General features: G+C 54.4%; 2 protein-coding genes across 2 annotated transcripts; one reads left to right on the forward strand and one right to left on the reverse strand.

The window, feature by feature from the left end:
- Positions 1-1,939: 1,939 nt before the first annotated feature.
- ARL8A (ARF like GTPase 8A) lies at positions 1,940-13,271 on the forward strand. Its single transcript, XM_004028156.5, has 7 exons — positions 1,940-2,252; positions 8,227-8,307; positions 8,651-8,724; positions 10,888-10,981; positions 11,162-11,229; positions 11,468-11,538; positions 12,178-13,271. Exons 1-7 carry the CDS (start codon positions 2,130-2,132, stop codon positions 12,225-12,227), a joined length of 561 nt encoding a protein of 186 aa, XP_004028205.1. The 5' UTR covers positions 1,940-2,129; the 3' UTR covers positions 12,228-13,271.
- Positions 13,272-17,169: 3,898 nt separating this feature from the next.
- Positions 17,170-23,844, reverse strand: GPR37L1 (G protein-coupled receptor 37 like 1). Its single transcript, XM_004028155.5, has 2 exons — positions 23,093-23,844; positions 17,170-18,937 (listed from the first exon to the last, which is right to left on the reverse strand). The coding sequence occupies exons 1-2, from the start codon at positions 23,720-23,722 to the stop codon at positions 18,122-18,124; spliced, it is 1,446 nt and encodes a 481-aa protein (XP_004028204.1). The 5' UTR covers positions 23,723-23,844; the 3' UTR covers positions 17,170-18,121.
- Between the last annotated feature and the right edge of the window lie 539 nt (positions 23,845-24,383).

A 24,383-nucleotide genomic window follows, 5' to 3' on the forward strand; every position in this document is an offset into this window, starting at 1 on the left:
CCCAGCACTTTGGGAGGCCGAGGCAGGCGGATCACGAGGTCAGGAGATCCAGCTAACACAGTGAAACCCTGTCTCTACTAAAAATACAAAAAATTAGCCAGACGTGGTAGCACACACCTGTAGTCAGCTATTCGGGAGGCTGAGGCAGAAGAACTGTTTGAACCCTGGAGGTGGAGGGTGCAGTGAGTTATCATGCCACTGCACTCCAGCCTGGATGACAGAGCAAGACTCCATCTCAAAAAAAAAAAAAAGAAAAAAGAAAAAAAGAAATGTATTGCTCACAGTTCTGGAAGCTGGGAAGTCTAGGATCAAGACACTTGCAGACTCAGTGTCTGGCTATTAGGCAGAGCCTTCTTTCTGTCCTTGCATGGTGAAAAGGTTGTGGGCTGGTATTCTTCCCCCTAATCCCACCGGCCCCCTTTATAAGGCTCCACCCTCATAACTTAATCACCTCCTAATACCATCACTTTAGGGATTAGGACTTCAACCTATGAATTTGGGGGGACACAAACATTCAGTCCATAGCCTTTATCTTAGGAGGTAGAGGAGGACTTATAAAGGGCAGAGGTTAGAAAGATGGTGCTTAATAAACCAGAATATTGGCCAGGCTCATGCCTGTAACCCCAGCACTTTGGGAGGCTGAGGCAGGCAGATGGCTTGAGCTCAGGGCTTCGAGACCAGCCTGGACAACATGGCAAAACCCCGTCTCTACCAAATATACAAAAATTAGGCTGGCATGGTGGCGCATGCCTGTAGTCCCAGCTACTCGGGAGGCTGAGGTAGAAGAATCACCTGAGCCCGAGGAGGTGGAGGCTGCAGTGAGTCGAGATCCCACCACTGCACTCCAGCCTGGGCCACACAGTGAGACCCCATAAAAAAAAAACAAACCCAGAATATTATGCTAGCCCAAACCTTGTGATTCTTCTACTTTGGTAACTGTTTGACTATTTGGGGTCATCTAACTCCAGCTGATTGGACAGATATGGTTGATATTGATAGTTTACCCACTTTTGACTAAAACAATAGACTACATATGACTACATTTGAAAACCAAACCCCAACGGGCAGCCAGCGTAGGCTGGGGACTGCCCGAAGCCTGAGCCTACCCGGGACTGCCAGCTGGGGTTGTCAGCCTGCCTGAGCAGGCCCTATGGGTGGGTCTTGCAAGGAGAGGGGCAGGAGTAAGGCATCTTTGCAGGCACTCCACACCCACTTCAAGAGGAGAACTATCACTTCTCCTCCTGAAGAATACTCTGCTTTTCACCAAAACAGGGCAACATTTTCCTTTGTCACAGACGTTCCTCACTGAAAACCCCCTGCCAGGACTGTATCTGTTTGGGTATCTTGGGGATGCTGGTAAAAATCCGGAGCAAGTTCAAGCGTCCGTTTCACTTGGGGCCAGAGGCTTCCTAACAAGTGGTCGGGGTAAATTGTGGTGAACAAAACAAGATGGAGTATTAAAAGACCCGAATACGGTTGTCCCTCTGCACTGGGTGCATTTTGAGAGGATGGGACTGTACCCAGGAATGCTCAGAGGCAAGGGTTCAGGGACAAAAAAGCCTCCATCTGCCTCCCTGTCGTAGAGATCTCATCTCCGTGTCCTGGAAAGTGGGTGACCCACTCTCCTTCAACCTGGAAAGGCTCCTGCTTAACCGGAACCTCACCCACCTCGAGCCCACCACCCTTTAAGAAAGGGGGTGCCAGTCAGGGCGCGGCAGTCGGGGACAGGGTCTAAAATAAATTAGACCCCATTTCCCAAGCGCCTCTCGACGCCAGCTGCCAGTCAACCCCCGCCGCTGAAGCCTGCGGATTCCCTGCTCACCCCACCTGGGGGTGCGGCCCCTGGCCCCCCGGCTCCAGCGAGGGAGGAGCGCGCGCTCGGGTGCGAGCAGGACACGGCCCGGCCGCGCGGGAGGGCGGCGGCGGCGGCGGAGGAGGAGGGCGCTGAAGCCACACCCATCGGCGAGCCGATTCCGGGGCAGCGAGTCGTCGGCCGCCGCGCTCGAGCCTCCGCCCGCACCGAGCCGCGGGACCCGGGCCGTACCGGGGAGGGGCCGCTCCGGGCCGCAGCGCGAGGGCAGCGAGGGGCGGCGGGGACCTGGCACCGGGCGGGGCCGGCGGCAGCGACCATGATCGCTTTGTTCAACAAGCTGCTGGACTGGTTCAAGGCCCTATTCTGGAAGGAGGAGATGGAGCTCACGCTGGTCGGGCTTCAGTACTCGGGCAAGACCACCTTCGTCAACGTGATCGCGGTACGAGGGCGTCGGGCGCGGGGTCCCCGGGCGCGGACCGCGGGTCGGGCCTGTCCCCGCCCGCGCCGCGCCCTGCTGAGCCGGGGTCGCCGCCTGGCATGGCCGGGCACCGCCGGGCGCCGGGCGGGGGAGGAGCCGGCCCCGAGCGCTTGGGGCCTAGTACGGCCCGTGCCGTGGGGGACCGGGGCGGCGCGCGACCCGCTCTCTCACCCGGGCCGGTACTGCACGGCTGGGGGCAGGGGAAGGCGGGCGAACGGACAGGGCCGGTGCCACGGGGCAGGCGGCACCGAGGGGCTCTCGAAGCAGGAGGGACCCGCTGCCGGCTGAGACGGGCTCCCTCAGGCCCCCGCGCAAGGGGGCATGACGGGGCGAAAGTGCACGGGCCTTCCTGTCCCGCGGGTAGAGGGTCACGGGACGGGGCGGCCGAGAGGCTTGAGGAGGGGGTTTGGGCAAGCCCAGCCCCACCCAGAGGGCTTAACCCCTCCTTGCCGGAAGAGGAAGCCCCGGCCCTATTGAGGGGGAGGGGAGGTATCCCCCGGGGTAGAGGAGTCAGCTGAGGCCCTTGGCTCAAGCCCAGACTCCTCCCCAACTTCTCCCCGACCCGCAGTGTCTAGCCGGGGGTCCAGGGAGGATCGCATGGTAACGGGAGTTTGGAGACTCCGTCTGGCTCAGAAGTTTGCAGGAGCAGGTGCTCCCGACAAGAGAGGATGAGGTGTAGGGGCACTGCCCACTCGGGCCTTGGGAGAGTGGCTCTAAGGGCTTTGGGTCGTCAACACTGAAGTGGGTGATTGTAAGTCTTTCAGTGCCAGGGGAGTGGTGGGGAAGGAGTTAAAATCTCTCTCAAAAAAAGGGGAAGATGAGCTCCACGGGTGTGAGCTGAGGCTGCAGTAATGGCTGCGGCCTGCCTGTCAGAGCCAGGCTTGACAGGGCTTGTGGGTCGAGGAAGCATGGGACAGGGGCTGGGGTTGTCCAGGGACCTGGCCCCAGTCCCAAAGCTGAGGTTTCCAACAACTGTGAGTTGGCCAGATAGTAACCAAAGATACTGATGAGATAGGTCAGCAGAGGAATGTATCCAGCCGGCCTAGGTACCTCTACCTGTCCGTGTTGTTGCCCCGCCTTGCAGAAGATGGGCCTCCCCGACAGTTCTCAGCGTCCTATAAGGCAGGGGACGTCACTTCATTGGACCTGGGGCATGAAGGCAGGTGGAAAGCTCGAGGGGCGGGCATCCTGTGGTTACACGATTGAACACTGGCTTCCTTTCCCAAACATGCTCTGCAAATGACCTCTGCCCTTCCTCGACCCAGTGTCTCCTGTCTCCTGACCTAACAGGGCAGGATCTTCAGGCCAATGCTGCGGTTTTGGCACAGTAATTTTCGGAGCTAACGCCCCTGGGCTCTGTCTGCCTAGGCTCTGCCCTTGGGGTCAGAGACCCTCTGGTTAAACTCGGCATTGACTTAGGCTCTTGGATTCCCAGAGCAGGCACATAACACCTGGACTCTGACCTGACTCTGCAGGCCTAGGTGGCTTGGGTTCTAGGCGTTTAGGTCTGAAAAATGCAGCTGGGCCTAGGTATCTCCTCGTTCCCCAGGGTGTTACTATAGCTGTGCTCTGGGACAGGGATCCACAGGTACCCAGGTGGGTTCGGTTTCTGGGTCTGCAGCTGAGCCTTTGACAGGAGGGCCCCCTCTAGACCAGCATCATATCCAGAGAGTTGGAGACTATAGCAGGCCAGAAACAGAACCCAAGGGTCCCAAATTCCCCTGCCAGGGTCAAGAGTTCCTGTGATATACAGGAAAAGCCCCCCATCTCCAGCCCACAAGGTCCCCTTTTTAATCTTAAATTTGCCACTTCCGCTGGCACATTCTAAAAGAGCAGGCAAGCTAAATTCCCTTCTTTAGAGAGGCTTCCCAAGGAAAACCACCCCATGTGGGCTGCAGTTGGAATTCCAGTGTCCCGGTCACTCCAGTGTTTTCAGATCCTCTGGGGCTACCACACTGGCATTTCTGCCCACCCCGTGTATAATCACAGTTGAGTGTCTTCCAGAAAGAAAAGAAGAGTTGGGACCCCTGGGCTCTGTTCCCATGCCTACCACTGAATTTCTGAATTACCTGTGCCTGTTCATTTGGCCTCTGTTTGTCTCAGATCTTTCGCCATTGGGTTTTTTCTACTCACCCTATGAGGTCTGGCTGTAAATAGAAATTGAGTTTAGTGTGTCTAGCTGCTCAGCAGGTTAATGTGAGCTGGAAAGAAATTATATACACTGCTTCTAAGAACCTGAAACATCGGCCGGGCATGGTGGCTCACGCCTGTAATCCCAGCAATTGGGAGGCCAAAGTGGGGGGATCACCTGAGGCTAGGAGTTCGAGACCAGCCTGGCCAACATGGCGAAACCCCATCTCTATTAAAAATACAAAAATTAGCTAGGCATGGTGGTGGCCACCTGTAATCCCAGCTACTTGGGAGGCTGAGGCAAGAGAATTGCTTGAACCCAGGAGGCGGAGGCTGCAGTGAGTTAAGATCGTGCCGCCACTGCACTCCAGCCTGGGCAACAAGAGCGAAACTCTGTCTCAAAAAAAAAAAGAACCTAAAACATCCTTTGAGTTCTGAAGAAGTTGTGATGCTAGAAAAGTGGGAGATGTTTTGTCCTAGGAAACAACAGGGTCATTTTCAAATATTTAAAAGTGTCAAAGACTGTCCTATGGAATAACTAGTCTTGGAGTGCCGAAGGGGACTTAGGAACAATGGGTGGACATTCTAGGAATGATAGATTTTTTTTTTCTTTTTTTTCTTTTTTCTTTTTTTTTTTTTGAGACAGAGTGTTGCTCTGTCGCCCAGGCTGGGAGTGCAGTGGTGCAATCTCGGCTCACTGCAACCTCCGCCTCCCAGGCTCAAGCAATTCTCCTGCCTCAGTCTCCCGAGTAGCTGGGATTACAGGCATGCACCACCATGCCTGGCTAATTTTTGTATTTTTAGTAGAGATGGGGTTTTGTCATGTTGGCCAGGCTGGTCTCAAACTCCTGACCTCAGATGATCTGCCTGCCTCAGCCTCCCAAAGTGCTGGGATTACAGGTATGAGCCACCATGTCCAGCCGGATTGTTAACTCAATATAAAGAACTTTCTGATAGTTGGAACTGACCCAAGAGGGGATGGGGCAGAAGGGATTGAAGTCTGAGACAAGAGGTTGGGCTGCATGACTTCAGGTTACTTCCAACCTTAAATGAGGAGCTTATGAGACAGGGAGGCATTAGCAGGGAAATTAAGTCATAATCTGATTCCACCTTAGCTCCGATTCACAGCTGAACAAGACCTACTGGTGCTGGGGAGCCTGGCTCCTTGAAGGCCCTCCCAGCATCCCCCTCTGCCAAGGTCACATTCTGCCAGGCTGGGCTTCTCATTTACTTGGTAGCCTGTGGATCTTCTAGTTGCCAAAGAGCAGTGATGGTTCCCCATGCTATATCGAAACCATTTCCAAGCACGTTGTGAGTCTTATTTACAGTTCCTAGGAGACCAAAACCCTTCTCCCCAATTTTACATTCAGAAACACTGAGGTCCAGAGAAGTTCAAGTTTCTTATCCAAGCACCCCCTGGGATGAGAGACAAACAAGAACTGGGCCTCCTTCCTCAGACTCTATTGTTGGGGATGGGGTAGACTGCAGCATGCTGCCGGGGTTTGGGTAATTACAGCACACTTAATTCTCCCTGATTAGCTAGAAGAAGCCATTCCCTCTTCCTCAGTGGTTCCTAACTTTGGGGGCTCTCAGAACTTTTTGATATCTGAAAGAAGTAAGAGACCCTTTCTCCAGAAAAATGTACACACAAACAAAACTTTGCACACACACACAGATTGCGTACAGTTTCAGGGGGTTCAGGGGATCTCTGAAGCCCAACTGTGGACCTCAGGTTGGAAACCACTGCTGGACCTTGTCATTGGGTGTCAGTCCTGGGTACTCAGTTCTTACATCATCCTAGGGCCCTGATGAATAGGTGGTTCCTGCAGATAAAAGGGAATTGGGCTGGATGCGGTGGCTCACGCCTGTAATCCCAGCACTCTGGGAGGCCGAGGTGGGCGGATCACGACGTCAGGAGATCGAAACCATCCTGGCCAACGTGGTGAAACCCCGAATCTACTAAAAATACGAAAAAAAAAAAATTAGCTAGGCATGGTGGCACGCGCCTGTAGTCCCAGCTACTTGGGAGGCTGAGGCAGGAGAACTGCTTGAACCCAGGAGGCAGAGGCTACAGTGAGCCGAGATCACACCACTGCACTCCTGCCTGGGCAAGAGAGTGAGACTCCGTCTCAAAAAAAAAAAGGGAATCAAAGCAGTCTACTCAGATGGGATATCAGGGGTCTTCATGTGGACATGGAGGCACCAAATAAGAGCCAATCATCTCCTACATCTTGGCTAATGGTCAGGGCCCCTGATCTCTTTATGTAACCCAAGGCAAATCATTCCTACCAGCTGGTGGGAGAAAAAGGCATGGTAAAGGAACAGGGCTTGGCCAGGCACCGTGGCTCACCCCTATAATCCCAGTGCTTTGGGAGGCCCAGGTAGGCAGATCACTTGAGGTCAGGAGTTCAAGACCATCCTGGCCATTGTGGTGAAACCCTGTCTCTACTAAAAATACAAAAATTAACTGGGTGTGGTGGCACATGCCTGTGGTCTCAGCTACTGGGGAGGCTGAGGCAGGAGACCCTCACTTGAGCCCAGGAGGCAGAGGCTGCAGTGAGCTGAGATCACATCATTGCACTCCAGCCTGGGCCATAGAGCGAGACTCTGTCTCAAAAAAAAGGAACAGGGCTATCACCCTCAGGTTCAATGTTGAATGAGCCTCATCTTTTTTTTTTTCTCGAGCCGGAGTCTTGCTCTGTCACCCAGGCTGGAGTACAATGGCATGATCTCGGCTCACTGCAACCTCCACCTCCTGGGTTCAAGCGATTCTCCCGCCTCAGCCTCCCAAGTAGCTGGGATTACAGGCACACGCCACCACACCCGGCTAATTTTTTGTATCTTTAGTAGAGATGGGGTTTCACCATTTGATCAGGATGGTCTCAAACTCCTGACCTCGTGATCTGCCCCCTCAGCCTCCCAAAGTGCTGGGATTACAGGTGTGAGCCATCGCACCCAGCCGAGCCCCATCTCTTTAGCCTGCTTCCAAGGGATAAGCAGAAGTGTCCTACCTGTGAACATGGAGATATGACCTGGGAGGGAGTTGGGTCTGGCCTTATTTGAAGCCTGTAGGTAGTTTAGAAGAATCCAGAAATCTTAGAGACAATACAGAATGGATTTTGGAAAATGGAATTACAGTCAAACCCCCAGTATTCAGCAAACATTTACTAATGGTGTTACTATAGACCTGGGTCCTCTCCCAGGAAGTGTTCTTTCTAGTGAGGAGACACATAGATAAATAAGCAGACAATATAGAGTGTAGGTTATCCTTCCCAATAACTGGAGTACAGTACAAATAAACTGAACCGTGGATAATCCAGAAATTGCTTGGCATGCACTGCATTTTCAGGATGACCAATATACTCTGCCCTAAAAAGTTTGATTTTTTAGTTTGAAAATGCATCTGCTTTCTTTGAGATCCTCCTTAACTATTAGAACATGACTTGCTTCAAGTTCTCTTGCTGGAAGGTAATTTCTTCTTCCTCTCCACTGGAGAGAAAGTGGCGTCAGTTACTACAGACAGATGTAGGTTAGACTTGAGGAAGAATTTTCCCCTAGTCTAGGCAAAGAGATTGAGACTGTCTGACAAAAGTGGATCTTTTCACAGGGCATCCCCAGGTGTAGGCGGGACACATAGGTTGGTGATAGCCCATCCTGCCTGAAAGCACGGGATGTGCAAGAGTACCCCACGGTGGGAAGTCTAGGAAGCTCTGGCCTGGCCTCTGCATGGTTCTCGTAGCCTCTTGGTCTGCGGCGGGGGCATATAGATTTTTGCACTGTTTCCCATTCTGAGTCTTCTTTCCAGTCAGGACAGTTCAACGAGGACATGATCCCCACCGTGGGTTTCAACATGCGCAAAATCACCAAAGGGAATGTGACTATCAAGGTGAGGGCCCAGAAGCTTGGGGGGTGCAGAGGACTGTGTGTGTGTGTGTGTGTGTGTGTGTGTGTGTGTGTGTGTGTGTGTGTGTGTTGGGGAGGGCAACGGAGGCCCCTGGGAGGAGCGAGCTGAAGTGGGGCAGAGGCCAGGGTGCCCCTGCTGAGGAGCTGGGAAAAGACAGTAGAAGACTTCTAAGGTAGACGGAGAGGGGGTGGAGACGGGGGAGAACTGGAGAGAAAGCCGGGGAGGCAGAGGAGAGTAGGGCAGGGTAGGAGGGGGCATTTGAGACCCAAGACACGTTTTGGTGGCCTGCCCACTACTGAGGCTATCTCACCCTCTTCTTGCTCAGCTCTGGGACATTGGGGGACAGCCGCGTTTCCGCAGCATGTGGGAGCGCTACTGCCGAGGAGTGAGCGCCATCGTGTAAGTACACGGGAGGCATCGCCAGACTCCAGCCTTACCTGGCCCCCCTAGCCCTGCTACCTTTGAGGACCTCAGAGGCGCAGGGTTTTATTAGACATAATTCTTGGTTCATGACACAGTGTCGGTCCATGGCCTGCGTTTATTTTGCATGCCACTTGTTTCTTATTGGATAAATGCCCTGGGCACTCACTACCCAATCTAAGAAACAGACTATAGACTATTAACCAGCCAGATGCACCTGTGCATCCTCTTCATTGACTTGTCTCCCTCCCCTCAACCCAAAGTCACCACTGTCTTGAATTTTGTGTGGTTTAAATGATTCTTTTTTTTTTTTTTGAGACGGAGTTTCGCTCTTGTTGCCCAGGCTGGCGTGCAATGGTGCGATCTCGGCTCACCACAACCTCCTGCCTCCCAGGTTCAAGCGATTCTCCCACTTCAGCATCCCGAGTAGCTGGGATTACAGGCATGCACTACCACGCCTGTCTACTTTTGTATTTTTAGTAGAGACAGGGTTTTTCCATGTTGGTCAGGCTGGTCTTGAACTCCCGACCTCAGGTGATCTGCCTGCCTCAGCCTCCCAAATTACATGCATGAGCCACCGCGCCCAGCCCTCTCTTGCTTTTTAAAAATAATGGTTTTTTGGCTGAGCATGGTGCCACACACCTGTAATCCCAGCTACTTGGGAGGCTGAGGCAAGAGGATTGCTTGAGCCCAGGAGTTTAGGGCCAGCCTAGGCAACATAGCAAGATCCTGTCTTTAAAAAAATAAAATAAAATAAATTTTAAACATTGAAAAATGGCAGGGCATGGGCCAGGTGCGGTGGCTCACGCCTGTAATCCCAGCACTTTGGGAGGCCGAGGTGGGCAGATCACGAGGTCAGAAGATCGAGACCATCCTGGCTAACACAGTGAAACACCGTCTCTACCAAAAATACAAAAAAAATTAGCTGGGCGTGGTGGCAGGTGCCTGTAGTCCCAGCTACTCTGGAGGCTGAGGCAGGAGAATGGCGTGAACCCAGGAGGCGGAGCTTGCAGTGAGCCGAGATCGCATCACTGCACTCCAGCCTGGGCGACAAAGTGAGACTCTGTCTCAAAAAAAAGGAAAAGAAAAGAAAAGAAAAATGGCAGGGCACAGGGGGAGGCCAAGGCAGACGGATTACTTGAGGTCAGAAGTTCAAAACCAACCTGGGTAACATGGTGCAACCCTGTCTCTACAAAAGTACAAAAATTAGCTGAGCCTGGTGGCACGCACCTGTAGTCCCAGCTACTCAGACGACTGAGGTGGGAGGATCTCTTCAGTCCAGGAAGCCGAGGCTGCAGTGAGCTGTAATTGCACCACTGCACTCCACCCTGGGTGACAGTGAGACCCTGCCTCAGAAAATAATAGGCTGGATGCAGTGGCTCATGCCTGTAATCCCAGCACTTTGGGAGCCCGAAACGAGTGGATCACGAGGTCAGGAGATTGAGCCCATCCTGGCTAACATGGTGAAACCCCATCTCTACTAAAAATACAAAAAATTAGCCGGGCGTGGCGGCATGTGCCTGTAGTCCCAGTTACTTGGGAGGTTGAGGCAGGAGAATCGCTTGAACCTGGCAGGCGGAGGTGGCAGTGAGCTGAGATTGCACCACTGCACTCCAGCCTGGCAACAGAGTGAGACTCCATCTCAAAAATGATATTAATAATAATAATAAAATTTATTCTATATATATATGCCCAAACAATAGATTGTTTAGAATACACAATAGGTTGCTTTTTAACCTGATAACAAAAAGTATCTTGCTAAAAGAAATCTTCTAAGGTTTCCTTTGCTTTTTTCACTCTAACCTTATTTAGTCTTTCCATGAAAACATAAGTGGGTCACTTTGAGAGGGACTTACAGCTAATCTCAAAGGGCCCACGCTTTTCCACATGAGTAACGGCTTCCCCAGAGTAGCACTTGGAGGCTAATGGCAGGCCTAAGGAGTCCCTGCAGCTGTTCACTCCCATAGACTCAGAAAACATCCGTGGAGCACCTGCCTTGAGCCAGGCCAGGTAGCCCATGGATCCCGAGGTGACCAAGCTGCAACAGATGCTTTCACCTCCAAGCAGCAGCTCCTTCTCTTCCTTGCACTACCTCAGCCTGTGGTGTCAACATTCTTGTCCCCACCCTGCCTTTTTCCCCAGGTACATGGTGGATGCTGCTGACCAGGAGAAGATTGAGGCCTCTAAGAACGAGCTCCACAACCTACTGGACAAACCTCAGCTGCAGGGCATCCCGGTCAGCAGACCTGAGGGAGCGGGATGGGGAGGGAGCTCGGCTGGGAAGTCACTGGGAGCAGGTAAAAGCCAGGCATGGTAGGGGCGCAGAGAGGAAACGGGACCCAGGAGGCCAGCTCACCACCCAGACAACCTGGGCACGGCTGCCCTAGACCTCATCCTCACCCTCCCTTCTCCGTAGGTCTTAGTCCTGGGTAACAAGCGAGACCTTCCGGGAGCATTGGATGAGAAGGAGCTGATTGAGAAAATGTGAGTTGGGTGACTCTATATTACTTTCTGCTCTCCCAATTCCCCAACCACCAGACCAACAGCCTAGGCTTGCTGCTGTTCTTAGTATTAGCCACACGGTGGCAGCAGAGCCGACCTTTTCAGGCACCTCACCCTCCCCTTTGTAGCCTCTTAGGTAAGAAAAAGGCCCTGCTGTCCCCTAGCCCCAGGCCCCCTGGACGTTCGTAGCCTCAGCGGACTCTACTCTGGTTTCCCCCAGGAATCTGTCTGCCATCCAGGACCGAGAGATCTGCTGCTACTCCATCTCCTGCAAAGAAAAGGACAACATTGGTGCGTAGGATGGGGGAAAGGGAGGAGAGGGGAGAGGCATTTCTGAGCGTTTTAGTGGCTCTCAAAAGTTCTCCCTCCACAACTTTCCCTTAAGTCCAAAGCCCTGTGGCTCTTGGGTAGAAAAGGCAGCCAGGTGGCCCAGATTCTGGGCACTCTCCCAGCTTGTCGCCAAGAGGTTGTGTGATCTCGGGCAAATCGATCCCCGCTCTGGGCTTCACCTCCTTGTTTCTAAGATTCCAGGGCTGGACCCGGTGATTCTCAGGTCCCTGCTGGCTCTGACATGCTGTGGCTCTGTCTCTTTCCCAGCAGCTGAATTCCGCTACTACTCATTCAGGGCCATGTGACGCTTGCCAGCTCTGGACTTCTTGTTTGTTTGTTTTTGAGAAAGTGTCTCGCTCTGTCACCCAGGCTGGAGTTCAGTGGCGTGACCATAGCTCACTGCAGCCTCCAACTCCACTCCTGGGTTCAAGCAATCCTCTCACCTGAGCTTCCCATGTAGCTGGGACTCCAGGTGTGCGCCACCCCTCCTGGCACCTCTGGACTTCTGATACCCTTAGGTTTGGTTTCTTGGGCCTCTCTGCTGCCCCAGCATGGCCAGTACTTGCAGGCCTTATAAGCTGTTCTCTTTTCTCCCATCAGACATCACCCTACAGTGGCTTATTCAACACTCGAAGTCACGGAGAAGCTGAGACTCCAGCCCTTCTCCCTCAGACCAGGGACCGTCATCATCTAAACCTGAAGCCGAGCTCCCCGCCCACCCCTGTCGTCCCCCTAAGCCCACCCCTCCTCACCCAGTGTGAGGAGGGCCCTCTGGGGACCCCAGAGTCCTGTTCTGCTGAGGTTTGAACTCCTGTTTTTATTGTAAAATAAATTGCCCCCCATTCTGGTCCCCTAACTTCTCACCCTTCCCCCCTGCCTTTGTCCCATCACCCAGCCCTGCCTCCCTCCCAACAGCCCTGGGCCACAGCCCCCGCCCCTGGCTTTTCCCCGGCCCGCTCCTGTACCTCCCTTTTCAACACTCTCTGTTATTGTCCTGTGTGTACAGTATATATATGTATATATATTTTAATTTTTTAATTTAAGCAAAGACTAAAATCAACCATTTGATGCTGCAGGGGCCTTTCAGGATCTGGGAGGGGGCAGTCTGGAGAGAAGGAGGGAGACGCAGGTGGACTTGGGGCAAGTTCAGATCAGGAGAGGTGCAGGCTGGCACCTGCGGCAGGTACCAGCCTGGGCACTGATGGCCGCCTCCCTGTCCCGTGTGTTTCCACCACCCAATCTGGCTTGTCCTGGCAGTGTTTGAATGCCACAGGCTGGCAGGGGCCTCTGGGGGCCCCTCCCCTCGACCCCCAGCCTGGGTAGAGCCACCAGGTACGACGACCAGGTACCAGAAACCACCAGGCACACGGGGCAGAAAGCCAGCATCCATGCCCCAGCAGCCCCCTCCTGCCTGTTCCTGGCTCCCAGCTCCCGCCCCTCCCCAGGGCCCCCACCTCCACGGCCCACTTCATTTTCTGTTCTCATTTTGCAGAGTTGCACAAGGAGAGAACTCAGCATGGGGGGTTGGTTCTTTGGGTTCTGTTTGTTTATTTGTTTAATTTAATGATTTGTAAAGTGATGTTCCTCTTCCTTTTTTACACTTTTCAGCTCATATTTAACCTCTGTTTGGAAAATGATTCTTGTAACTGTACATTTTTTTGCTTCCTAATAACAATGACAACAAAAAAAATAAATGACCAGTTTTGTGTTGGGGGGGTGTATGGTGCTGGTTACTCTTCCGCAGTTGGCATGGGTTGCCCTACAGGCCCACAGGGCCACCAGCGCACACCCCCGCACGCTGGGCACCAACAGAGCCACGGAGCGCGAGCACATGCCCGCCCGGGGAACACAATGGCGCTGCACAAAACGGCCTCCCACATGTGCGTCCAGGCTCTTGCGCCACCTCCTTCTCATTCTCTTTTCAGACTTTCATGTAGTCCCAGCTTTGAGCCAGCAGCTGCCACTTGGGACTGCAGAGCTCTGTTGAGGGAACTGCCCAGGGCTGGGTAGAGGCAGCAAGGGGACAGGGCTGGGTGCTGTTTTGTGTGCGAACTGAGCTGCACTCTCCTTAGGCCCAGTTCAGGCCTCAGCCCCTCTTTCCCAGGCCCTGGATCTCACCAGCAGCCAAGGTTGAGCCAGAACCAGAACCCTGTCCCTCCAGCCCCCAGTTCCTACCCCAGAACCAGTTAACTGTGCTCCAGGGGTAGGGCTGGGCCCACAGAGCCTGGGGGAGTGTCACCGCCTTTGCTGCCTCTCAGTTAGTGTCAATGCTATGGGTTTCCTGGTAGGAGCCCTGCCCTCGCTCCTCTGCTGGATTCTAGTCCCCCACCCGACCTCACCGTCAGAGCTGGTCCTCCCTCGGCACTGCTCACAGCTGCTGCCTCAGAGCCTGGTGACCCTGCCTGCTCAAATCCGAGGCCATCTTGACCCAGTTTCACAGTAAGCCCCACCTCCTCCCGCTCCACCTCCCTCGGCCTCTCCTTCACCCTGGAAAATGGAGCAGGCCCTTGCAGAACACCCCAGCCCTTCTCACCCCTCCCACTGCAGGAAACAGGAGCCAAACTGTCCCTTAGTCCTGGGAGTGGGGACCTTGACTCCCCGTCCTGGGCCCTCCAGCCCCTCACCTTCATTGGTGCCCAGGGCTTCCTCCTGGAGGCAGTCATCAGACCTGTCAGAGCAGTTCCCTGCCTGGAGAGGCAGTTCCCCGCTGCCGGAGAGTTGGAGGAAAGAATGTGGATGGAATTTGGCATCTGAAGCTAAGTGATTCTAGGGTACCTCCCAACTCCTAAGCAAAATGGGACATGCCCTCCTGGCTAAGGAGGTTGAATGGGAGCCAGGGCTCTATCCCCTGCCCTCTCCTGACTGCAAGCATGGCTAGGTTTTCCTGGGCCTGGGATCCCGGGAGAGGACCAGCAATCTCACTCATCTGGGGCTGTTTCCAGGCCAAGGTGCCTTTCTCAGATCCTGTGATCCTCACTGAGGATTGAGGTTTGAGATAAGAGAGCTGGTTACCAGGAAGCAAGCAATCATCCTCCTTCCACAGTGCCGGCATGCAGCAGGTGCTAATATGACTTAAAGAATTTGTTCAGGGGCCAGATGCAGTGGCTCATGCCTGTAATCCCAGTACTTTGGGAGCCCGAGGTAGGAGAATGACTTGAGTCTGGGAGTTTGAGACCAGCCTGGGCAAAATAGTGAGACCCTATCTCTACAAATAATCAAAAATTAGACAGGCGTGGTAGTGCGCACCTGTAGTCCCAGCTACTCAGGAAGCTGAGGCAGGAGAATCGCTTGAGCCCAGGAAGTGGAGGCTGCAATGAGCTGTGATCACACCACAGCACTCAGTTTGAGTGACTGAGTGGGATCTTGTCTCAAAAAAAAAAAAGTATTCAGCCAGGCATGGTGGTACACACCTGTAGTCCCAGCTACTCAGGAGGCTGAGACAGGAGGACTGCTTGAGCCCAGGAGTTCAAAGCCAGCCTGGGCAACATAGTGAGACCCCCCCCCACCAGCTCTTAAGAAAAAAAAAACACACACAACCTATTAAAGTTGAATGGGAACAGACCATGAGTATAGGTAAATTGTCATGTTTGGGGCCCTTCGATGCCAAAACCTGGATGCATTTAAGAATCCCTGGGTCAAGCCTGCTCCATAACACTAGAGAATTGAATTCCCAAAGGAGAGGAAGGAATAAAAGGTTCGGGGCACCATGCGAAGTGCTTTATGTATCTTGTCTCATTAAATGACCATAATCCTCTGTGAAGGACAGATTATTCCCATTTTACAGATGAGGAAGCTGAGACTGAGTTTAAGTAATTGCATTCAGTTCCAGGATAGGTGATGAGAAGGTGACTCCCAAGTGGAGCAGGGAGACCCAGTGGGTTTCAGGCTCCCCTCAGCCCTGTAACCTGGCATCAGGATCTGAGGGCTGGTCTGAAGTCTGCCCTTGGGTGAACGTGTCAGTGCCCCCTCAGAGCATCCCAGCTCAAGTCCACCGCCCACCATGTGCCAACCCCCCCGCAAGCCTGGGACCCCTAAGCAACAAACCCTACATTGTTCCCCCAGCTGGCCCAGGCTGCGAGGACAGTGGCTCTTTCCCAAGGCCGCTGGCCTGCTGACTGATTCTGCAAGCCATTCACGTTGGCAGGCTTGGGAGGCGGCAGTGGCAGAGCCTTGGAGCCACCATCTCTCCCCCTTCATCTCTGAGCCGGCCAACCAGCAGGAGGGAGAGGTGGAGGGCACCCTTTGTGGAGGAGGACCCCTAAACAGGATGTTGAGGGGTCTGACTCCCCTGCCCTGGACTTCACCTCAGTTCACACGGCCCCTTCCTGCATCCCTTAGGAAGCTGGTGGTACCTCCGGGACTGGCAGGGGGGTGGAGAAGGAGTTGGGGAAATGCCGAGGAAACGGTCCCCAAGAGCTTCAGCACGACAGGCCTGCCTTTGGTCCCCTCTCCAACCTGCTCCCCCACCCATCTGAAATTTCTACAGACAGAGCCGGGGGCTTCAGTCACCGTGGCAACAGGTCTGCTGAGAAACGGGTGGGTGTCACTCCCCAGCACAAAGGGTGTGTGCATGGCGGCGCCATCACCTAGCAACGGCCTCCCTCTCTCTTGGCGGCATCACCCGCCCTGGGGGTGGGTGCCAGGGAGAGAGAACAAGGCCGTTAAGATCCCCAGGAGAGGGGGAGGGAAGCTTGGGTACAGGGCAGGCTGAGGCCAAGGGGTGTGGGTGGGTGGACAGAGGAGAATGGAGCCCCAGGCGCTTGGAAACCCTGCCCCTGCCCGTCCCTGGGCCCCCGGGACCCTTCCTGAGGCCCCATGTGGATGCTGTTAGGTAGGCCTGGTGGGCAGAAGTCTGGTGGGACCCAGGACAGAGCTTCAGACAGGGGGGGTGGTTCTGAGGAAAGCTGAGCTCCCAGGCCGGGAGCGATTGGTGGCCTGGCTGAGGCATCACTTCTGGTTGATGCTGTGCCAGCTTCCCAGGGACCCACAAGGCTAAGGGTGCCCTCTGGAAGGGCCCAGAGGTGGGGCTGGGGGAAGTGGGACTTCAAGGGCAAGACCCCACAGGAGAAGCTGCATGAAGGGTCTGCCAGGGGCAGTGGGAGCTCTGGCGGGAAGGGTGGTGCAGTGGGGGCTGGGTGGGGGCAGGCCAGGGCAGGCAGCTGGGCCGTCTACAGGCAAAACAGTCCGTTCTAAGAAACTGAACAAGAGCAGCTCTCAGAGTGACAAAGGCTGGGAAGCCCTGGGGCTCACAGAGGAAAGACCACTGGACTCCCTCCAAGGGGGGCTTTGTGGAGAGAGGGCATAGCAGAGATGAAGGCTCCAGAGGAGATATTTTCCAGGCTTTCGACTTCCCAAGGAGCATGGGGTTTAGGCCAGGATGAGGACTTAGGTCCTCCGGCTCCCCAAGCCCTCCATCTTCTCTGTCCCTCAAAAGCCATAAAACCCTTGGAGTCGCCAGGGCCACAAGGCTGTTCTGAACATCAGCCACAGGCCAGGCCAGGTCAGGAGAAATTCTCCTAGGCACTGCCAGGCCAGGAAGGCCCAGCTGCATCTGGGCCCTGCCAGAATGTGGCACAAGAAAGTGGATGGGCATAGGGGTAGTTCTACCTAGTTTATTGTTTCTCAAGAAGGGCCTCCTATGGGAAAGCACCTAACAAGGAGGTTGGGACAGGGCAACCCGGGGATCCCAAAGAAAGGAGGAGGAAGGAGAGAGAAATCCTCTGGAAGAAAAGAAGGCACCAGTAGGAGGAGGCATCCAGGACTGGGACAGATCTGGTCCAGAGAAGAGTGTACTGGGGCCAGGCGTGGCAGCTCACACCTGTAATCCCAGCACTTTGGGAGGCCAAGGCAGGCAGATCACTTGAGGTCAGGAGTTCAACACCAGCCTGGCCAACATGGTGAAACCCCGCCTCTTCTACAAATACAAAAATTAGCCGGGTGTGTTGGTGCACACCTGTAATCCCAGCTACTCAGGAGGCTGAGGCAGGAGAATCACTTGAACCCAGGAGGCGGAGGTTGCAGGGAGCTGACATCAGGCAAATGTACTCCAGCCTGGGCAACAGAGCAAGACTCCATCTCAAAAAAAAAAAAAAAAAGAAGAGTGTGGTGAGCCACACTGGGCTGGCCCCAAGGAGCCCCCATTCCAAGATGGGGCCCCAGGTTGGTGGTAGGAGGATGATGCCTGGGAAGGGCACAACTAAAGTATGGTCAGGTTCCAAGGCAGAGAGAGAGAAGAGAGACTGGAACCAAGGGAGGGCAGGCAAAGTTCTAGCTCCCAACTACTGGGACTCAGAGTTTCTGGGCAGTTCTAAGGACCTAGAAGCATCACCGCCCACCAGTGGAAAGGACAGGGTTGGAAGGCCCCACAAGGGACAGGAAAGGCCCTGTGTGGGGAGGGGGCTTTGACATTCCCAAACCTTGACAAGAGGAACCAAGTCCATCTCTAGACAGCAAGACAGGCAGCAAAGCAAGACCTATGGGGAAAGAACAGCAGACACCGGCGGGGGTGGCAGCCCCTCCCTCCCTCCCCACCCCTACTGGGGCCTCAGCAAGGTGTGCCCAGGGGCAGGAGTGGGGGTGAATCCCTGGGCTTGTGGAAGTAGATGGAAGAGGACACCTCCGTCTTGAGCTTGTTGTCTGACCCATTGGCAGCGGAGGCCTCCGAAGCCCCGCCGCACTCCTCGCAGCAGCAGCAGCAGCAGCAGTCCAGGAAGGCCTGGCCCAGCGGCCTGCAGATGCAAAGGAGCAGCACCGGGGTGATGGCGCCCTTGAAGAAGGTGGAGAACTGGTTGATGAGGCCCAGGAGGTCCAGGGTCTGGCGGGTCAGCTCAGTGGAGAGGTAGGCCACCACGATGTTGCAGACGTTCTCTGGGAGGGTGCAGAAGGCGTAGACCACGGTCAGGCCCACCACGGTGCTGTTGAGCTGGCTCTCACACTGCTCGTGCTTGCTGGCCCTGCACTCTGACTTCCTCCCCGGAGGGCCTCGCACCCGCCATGTCACCAGCTGGCAGGTGACCGTGAAGAGGATGGGCAGGCAGAAGTAGCAGCCAAAGTACCACCACATGCGGGCGTTCTGGTAGGTCATCACCAGTGAGTACAGGGACTCGGGCAGGCTGGCTGAGGGTTTCATGATGCACGAGTCCAGGGTGCCCATGGTGGGGGCAGGCTCCTGTGCCAGCTGCCACAGCAGGAGCTCGGGCACAGCCAGCGTCATGGAGCCCACCCAGATGACAGCCAACTTGGCCAGGATGGATTGGCACCGCTCGATGGGCCTCACCTTGGGCAGGGTGCTGGTGGCCACGTGGAAGCGGTCAATGCCCAGGGCACAGAGGCTGAAAGTCGTGACTCCCAGAGAGGAGACCTGTGGGCAGGATGTGGGGAAGAGAGAAGCACTTGGTCAAAATCTATGGGGACAAGGAAGGACACCTGGCTTCTGGCTCAGTTAGACCATGAATTGAGTGATAAGCATAGAAATTATAATAATGGGCCGGGTGCGGTGACTCACACCTGTAATCCTGGCACTTTGAGAGGCCGAGGCAGGCAGATCACTTGAGCCCAGGAGTTCAAGGCCAGCTTGGGCAACATGATGGAACCCCGTCTCTACTAAAAATACAAAAAAATAGCCTGTCGTGGTGAGGCACGCCTGTGGTCCCAACTACTCGGGAAGCTTAGGTAGGAGGATGGCTTGAGCCTAGGAGGCTGAGGCTGCAGTGAGCCAAGATCATGACGCTGCACTCCAGCCTGGGTGACAGAGCGAAACCCTGTGGAAACAAGGAAGGAAGAAAGGAAGGAAAGAAGGAAGAAAGGAAGGAAAGAAGGAAGGAAGGAAGGAAAGAAGGAAGGAATTATAATAATGGTAACAACTCCATTTAATGAGCATTTCCTATGGGTCGGGCACTTTATGTGTCATCACATTCCCAATCAACCACCTTACCATTGAAAAAGCTCAAGCTCAGGCAGGAACAGTGAATTGCCCAGGACCACACTGCTGATGAATGGTGGAGCTGAGGTTTAAACACACGTCTGCCTCCTTCCCCCTTGTTCTTTGCCTCTCAGGCTGGGGGATGAATGGCCTGGCTCCCGTAGACCCTGATGCTCTCTGACAGACTTTGGAAAATCATCTCCAAGGAAGAACCAAGATAAAGACATAGAAGTTCTGGATCTTTGCAGGTCCTTCCACTTCCCACATCCCATTATCTGCATGCCTGGGATGAATGGTCTTGGGGAACATGGCTTACGCGTGCACGCACACACACACACACACACACACATGCACGGTTCTGCTCCTGGCCCTGTCCGGGGAAGCCCAGGACCTGGCTGTGTGGGGAAGTGGCCCCCCTCTGAGCAGCCTGTGCCCACCATGCCCGCACTCTATTCATCAAGCGCATGGAAAACCACCCTGTGAGCCAAGAGGAAGCAGCCCGAGCGGCAGGAGAGGAGAGTGCCAAAGAGCAGGAAGGAAGAGGGGACCCTCCCGCACCATCAGACGCTGCTCAGCCACACTCAGGGATTGTGCTCAGATCCCCCTCCTGTCCAAATTCCTCCCTCTTCTGGCTGGGGGAACACAATCCCCGGCTTTTAGCACGGCCACCAAGTGTTCTTTGTGGGAACCCCAACCCCCTCTCTTGGCAGGGGAGCCCAGGCCTGCGGAGGCACAGGCTTCAGGCTTGGGTAGAAACGCCATTCTCTCTCCTTTTTTTTTTTTTTTTTTTTCCGAGAGTCTCACTCTGTCGCCCAGGCTGGAGTGCAGTGGCGCAATCACAGCTCACTGCAACCTCCACCTCCCGGGTTCAAGTGATTCTCCTGCCTCAGCCTCCCGAGTAGCTGGGATTATAGGTGTGCGCCACCACACCCAGCTAATTTTTGTACTTTTAGTAGAGATGGGGTTTCACCATGTTGGCCAGGATGGTCTCGATCTCCTGACCTCGTGATCTGCCCACCTCGGCCTCCCAAAGTGCTGGGATTACAGGGGTGAGCCACCGTGCCCGGCCCTGCCCTTCTATTTTACATCTCAAAAATATCTCAAGTTTTATTCCAAGCTGCCCTCTCCTGCTCCCTCCTCAGCACCATCCTGAGATCCTCCCTATAAAAGGGTGTTGCCGGGCGCGGTGGATCATGCCTGTAATCCCAGTACTTTGGGAGACCAAGGCAGGCAGATTGCTTGAGCTCAGGGTTTGGAGATCAGCCTGGGCAATATGGTGAAACCCTGTCTCTACCAAAAATACAAAAATTAGCCGGGCGTGGTACCGCACGCCTGCGGTACCAGCTACTTGGGAGGCTGAGGTGGGAGGATTGTTTGAACCTGGGAGGCGGAGGTTGCAATGAGCTGAGATTACACCACGGCATTCCACTCTGGGTGACAGAATGAGACTCTGTCTCAAATAAAGAAGAAGGGTGTTGTGGGTGACAGAGTGAGACTCTGTCTCAAAAAAAGAAAGAGTGTTTTCTCCCTCCTCCTGTCCCACCACCCAGCCTAGAAGGAAGACTCTCTACCAGCCTGTGGATCATCTCTATCCTCCAGGAGGTGTGGAGGGGCTGGCCCAGGAGGACATTATATATGTCAGGACCCACAGTCAGGTAGGGCCAGGTGTTCATTGACCTACCAGCCACATGCAAACAAGAGGTCGTATGTGTCTGCCCTTTTCCCCTTCTCCTCTATACCATTTTAATTCTAAGCACTGTATAGACATCACCCATTTAATCCCTTAAGAATTCACCCAGATAGCTATTATTATTATTATCCCCAATTTACCAATGAGGAAATTGAGATTTAGGTAGTTAAAGTAATTTACCAAATCACACAGCTAGTGATGGGAAAAGCCCAGTTTCTAATCTAGTCTGCTCAATTTCAGAGTCCTGTGTCTAAGCATGCACAGCTCACCTGGGTCGTGAGCACAAGATGATAACTAAGATGCAAATCCTCTCTCCAGTTGCAGGGTCTTTTTTTTTTTTTTTTTTTTGAGACAGAATTTCACTCTGTCACCCAGGCTGCGCAATCTTGGCTCACTGCAACCTCTGCCTGCCAAGTTCAAGCGATTCTCCTGCCTCAGCCTCCTGAGTACCTGGGACTACAGGTGCGTGCCACCACACCTGGCTAATTTTTTATTTTTAGTAGAGATGGGGCTTCACCATGTTGGCCAGGCTGGTCTCGAACTCCTGACCTCAAGTGATCCGCCTGCCTCGGCCTCTCAAAGTGCTGGGATTACAGGCATGAGCCACTGTGCCTGGCACAAGGTCTTCTTTCAGGGTGGAGTAACTTTGTACCACTGTTAGTCTCCCTGGGTTGGGAAGGACAGGAAAGGACTGTACCCACTGCTGAGACTCAGGGAGTCTGTCCAACTATGACATCATCATTGTTACACGGTGAGGTGGGGACAGACCTTGGAATAGGACCTGTGTCCGTATGCCTGATCCTGAGCCCTTCTCCGGCCAGGCAAGTCCCCCTTGTCATGCAGCATCATTCACGAAGGAACAGCAGCTTCACAGGGAGACCACAGTCACTCCATTACACTCCATGCAGCCAAAATTTGAAAGACTGTTTGCTTATTTTGTCTTACAGAGAGAGAGAGGGTGGCCTTGCTGTGTCTTGCATAAATGCACACATCAGTATGTTTCTGCAGTGTTTTAAGTTGTCTGTCTATGCTCTACATATCCTTTGACACCCATGGACTTATCGTAGACGCTACCAGAAGTGAGGGCATAGTGGTATACTTTAGAACTGTGAAACAGGCCAGCTGGAAGGACCATCTGGTCTACCCGCCCTGGTTGGGAGATAAAGAAATTGGAGAGGTAATGCATCCTGCCCAGTGACGCCCGGTGTGTCAGTGGCAGAGCTGAGACTAGAGCCCCCCATTAGTTCCAGTGCCCAGAACCAGGTATCCCTTTCAGAGAGGATCTAGGAAGTTGCTGGTGGAAATGACAACGATAACAATGAGAATCCCAGCAGGGAGGGAAGAACGGAGCGGTCTTTTGCTTCTGGTGCTTGTATTCTCGTGGAGTGGATGCTGACTTGATCCAGAGGGGTGTGAAGGAAATTGGGCTCTCCTTTCAGGCACTCCTTCGGGAGGCAGGAGACGGAGGAGCAGCGAAGGGAGCTGTAGGAGCAGGGCAGCGGCAGCGGGTGCGGAGGAAAGAAGAGGAGTCACAACAAAGGACAGACGGATCTTGGGTGGGACAGGGGAGAAGGGCTGAGGAAGGGAGAGGGCAGCTTAGGGTCTGGAGAAAGTGGCAAAGACCTGCCTTGAGGTTGCTCCCGAAGCAGAAGATCAGGCTGGGGCTGGAACCCAGGGGCCCCACACACCCGCCTGTCCCCCTGGCCTGCCTACTTCTCTTGAGAGCAACCGGAAACCAATACCGTATTTGTCTCCTTCTCCAAGGTAAAGGAGAAGCAAGTCAGAGCTCCAAGACTCAGGTTTTGCACACCCACAAATTCCATTTCCAAAGACCTGATGGAGACTTTGAATCCCTTCCCTGGATTGCAGCCTCCCAGCAGAGCTCAAACAGAACACACACTCACCTCCATGAAGGGCACGGCCCGACAAGAAACGTCACCCAGTAGCCTCTGCTTGGTGATCTCGTTGAAGATGACAATAGGGAGGCAGAAAAAGAGGACCAGAAAATCCCAGAGGGCCAGGCTGGCAAGGATGGAGTTCCAGGCGCTCTTCAGGTAGTAGCTGTGCCACACGATGCACATGACCGACAGGTTGCCCACAATGCCCACCGCAAACACCACCAGCGCCAGAAGCATGATGGCATAGGCACTGTAGGAGCTCTCGGTCACCGGATACAGGGGGTTCTGGATCTGTAGCCTCTGCCCTGGTGCCCCTGTCAGATTGCCCCTCAGTTCCTGCCCGCTGTCTGGGGTGCCCCCATCCTTGTCGGGGTTAGGGCTGGTGGCCACCAAGGGCTTGGTGGGCTGCAGGCCAGCAGGGTGAATGGGCCGGGGGTACTCCGCCCACTCCTCAGGCACATACTGCTGCACGCCCTTGGCCTCCTCATCCTCGGTGCCCCTCTTGGATCGGCTCTGCTGCTCCTGGGTCTCGGCTCTGTGCCTGCCCAGGTGCAGGGGGGCACCCCCAGAGACCCTGCTTAGCCCCACAGCCAAAATCACAGCAAGAGAGACAGCCAGGGGCCACAGCCACCGCATGGCTGGATAAGCAGGAGACAGCCAACCCAGGAAGAGCAGGTGAGTGCAGGGGGCCCAAGAGCTGGGCTCCAGAGAGGCAGCTGGCCGGCTGGATCCGCCTCCAGTCAGGCGTCTGGCATCACTCTCCTGCCCTCCCTCCCAGCCTCCGGCCACAGGCCGGGCAGGGCCCTCTGCTGGACACATAGCACTCTTTGCTGCCCTCACACACCTCGTCCTCCACGATGCCGCTTCTCAGGCCCTACAGCATGTCAGGCTGTGGGGCCCTAAGAGGGCATCTGCTTCAGGCCCCTGAAACTAGGGAGGAAATGTGGCCTGCCTAGGGTGACACAGGGAGGTGGGGCAGAATGGGAACTGGGGCGCAGGTCTCCTGATTCTAAGGCAGATCCTCCATTCAAAACTCAGCAATAACCATCACTGTCACTTACTGAACACTTACTAGGTGCTGGCACTCAGCTGGTTTCTCAATTAACCCTCGATTAATCTCAGATCACAAATCTGAGGTTTGTAGAGGTCAGTCACTTGCCACATAGTTGATACAAGGCAGAGCAAGGCCCACAACCCAGATCTGACTCCAGAGATTTCTAATTTTTTTTTTTTTTTTTTTTTTTGGTTGCCCAGGCTGGAGCGCAATGGCGCGGTCTCGGCTCACTGCAGCCTCCGC

Source organism: Gorilla gorilla, chromosome 1 (genome assembly GCF_029281585.2).
Source record: "Gorilla gorilla gorilla isolate KB3781 chromosome 1, NHGRI_mGorGor1-v2.1_pri, whole genome shotgun sequence".
In the NCBI taxonomy this organism is placed as follows: domain Eukaryota; kingdom Metazoa; phylum Chordata; class Mammalia; order Primates; family Hominidae; genus Gorilla; species Gorilla gorilla.

What these genes read in the sequence shown, in the direction of transcription:
- ARL8A (XM_004028156.5), top strand. Translation starts at nt 2,130, where the DNA reads ATGATCGCTTTGTTCAACAAGCTGCTGGACTGGTTCAAGGCCCTATTC. An exon ending in CGAGGAGTGAGCGCCATCGT is followed by an intron (nt 8,725 to 10,887) that starts GTAAGTACACGG and finishes CTTTTTCCCCAG; the next exon opens with GTACATGGTGGATGCTGCTG. An exon ending in CTCAGCTGCAGGGCATCCCG is followed by an intron (nt 10,982 to 11,161) that starts GTCAGCAGACCT and finishes CCTTCTCCGTAG; the next exon opens with GTCTTAGTCCTGGGTAACAA.
- GPR37L1 (XM_004028155.5), bottom strand. Translation starts at nt 23,722, where the DNA reads ATGCGGTGGCTGTGGCCCCTGGCTGTCTCTCTTGCTGTGATTTTGGCT. An exon ending in GGGCCGTGCCCTTCATGGAG is followed by an intron (nt 18,938 to 23,092) that starts GTGAGTGTGTGT and finishes TCCTGCCCACAG; the next exon opens with GTCTCCTCTCTGGGAGTCAC.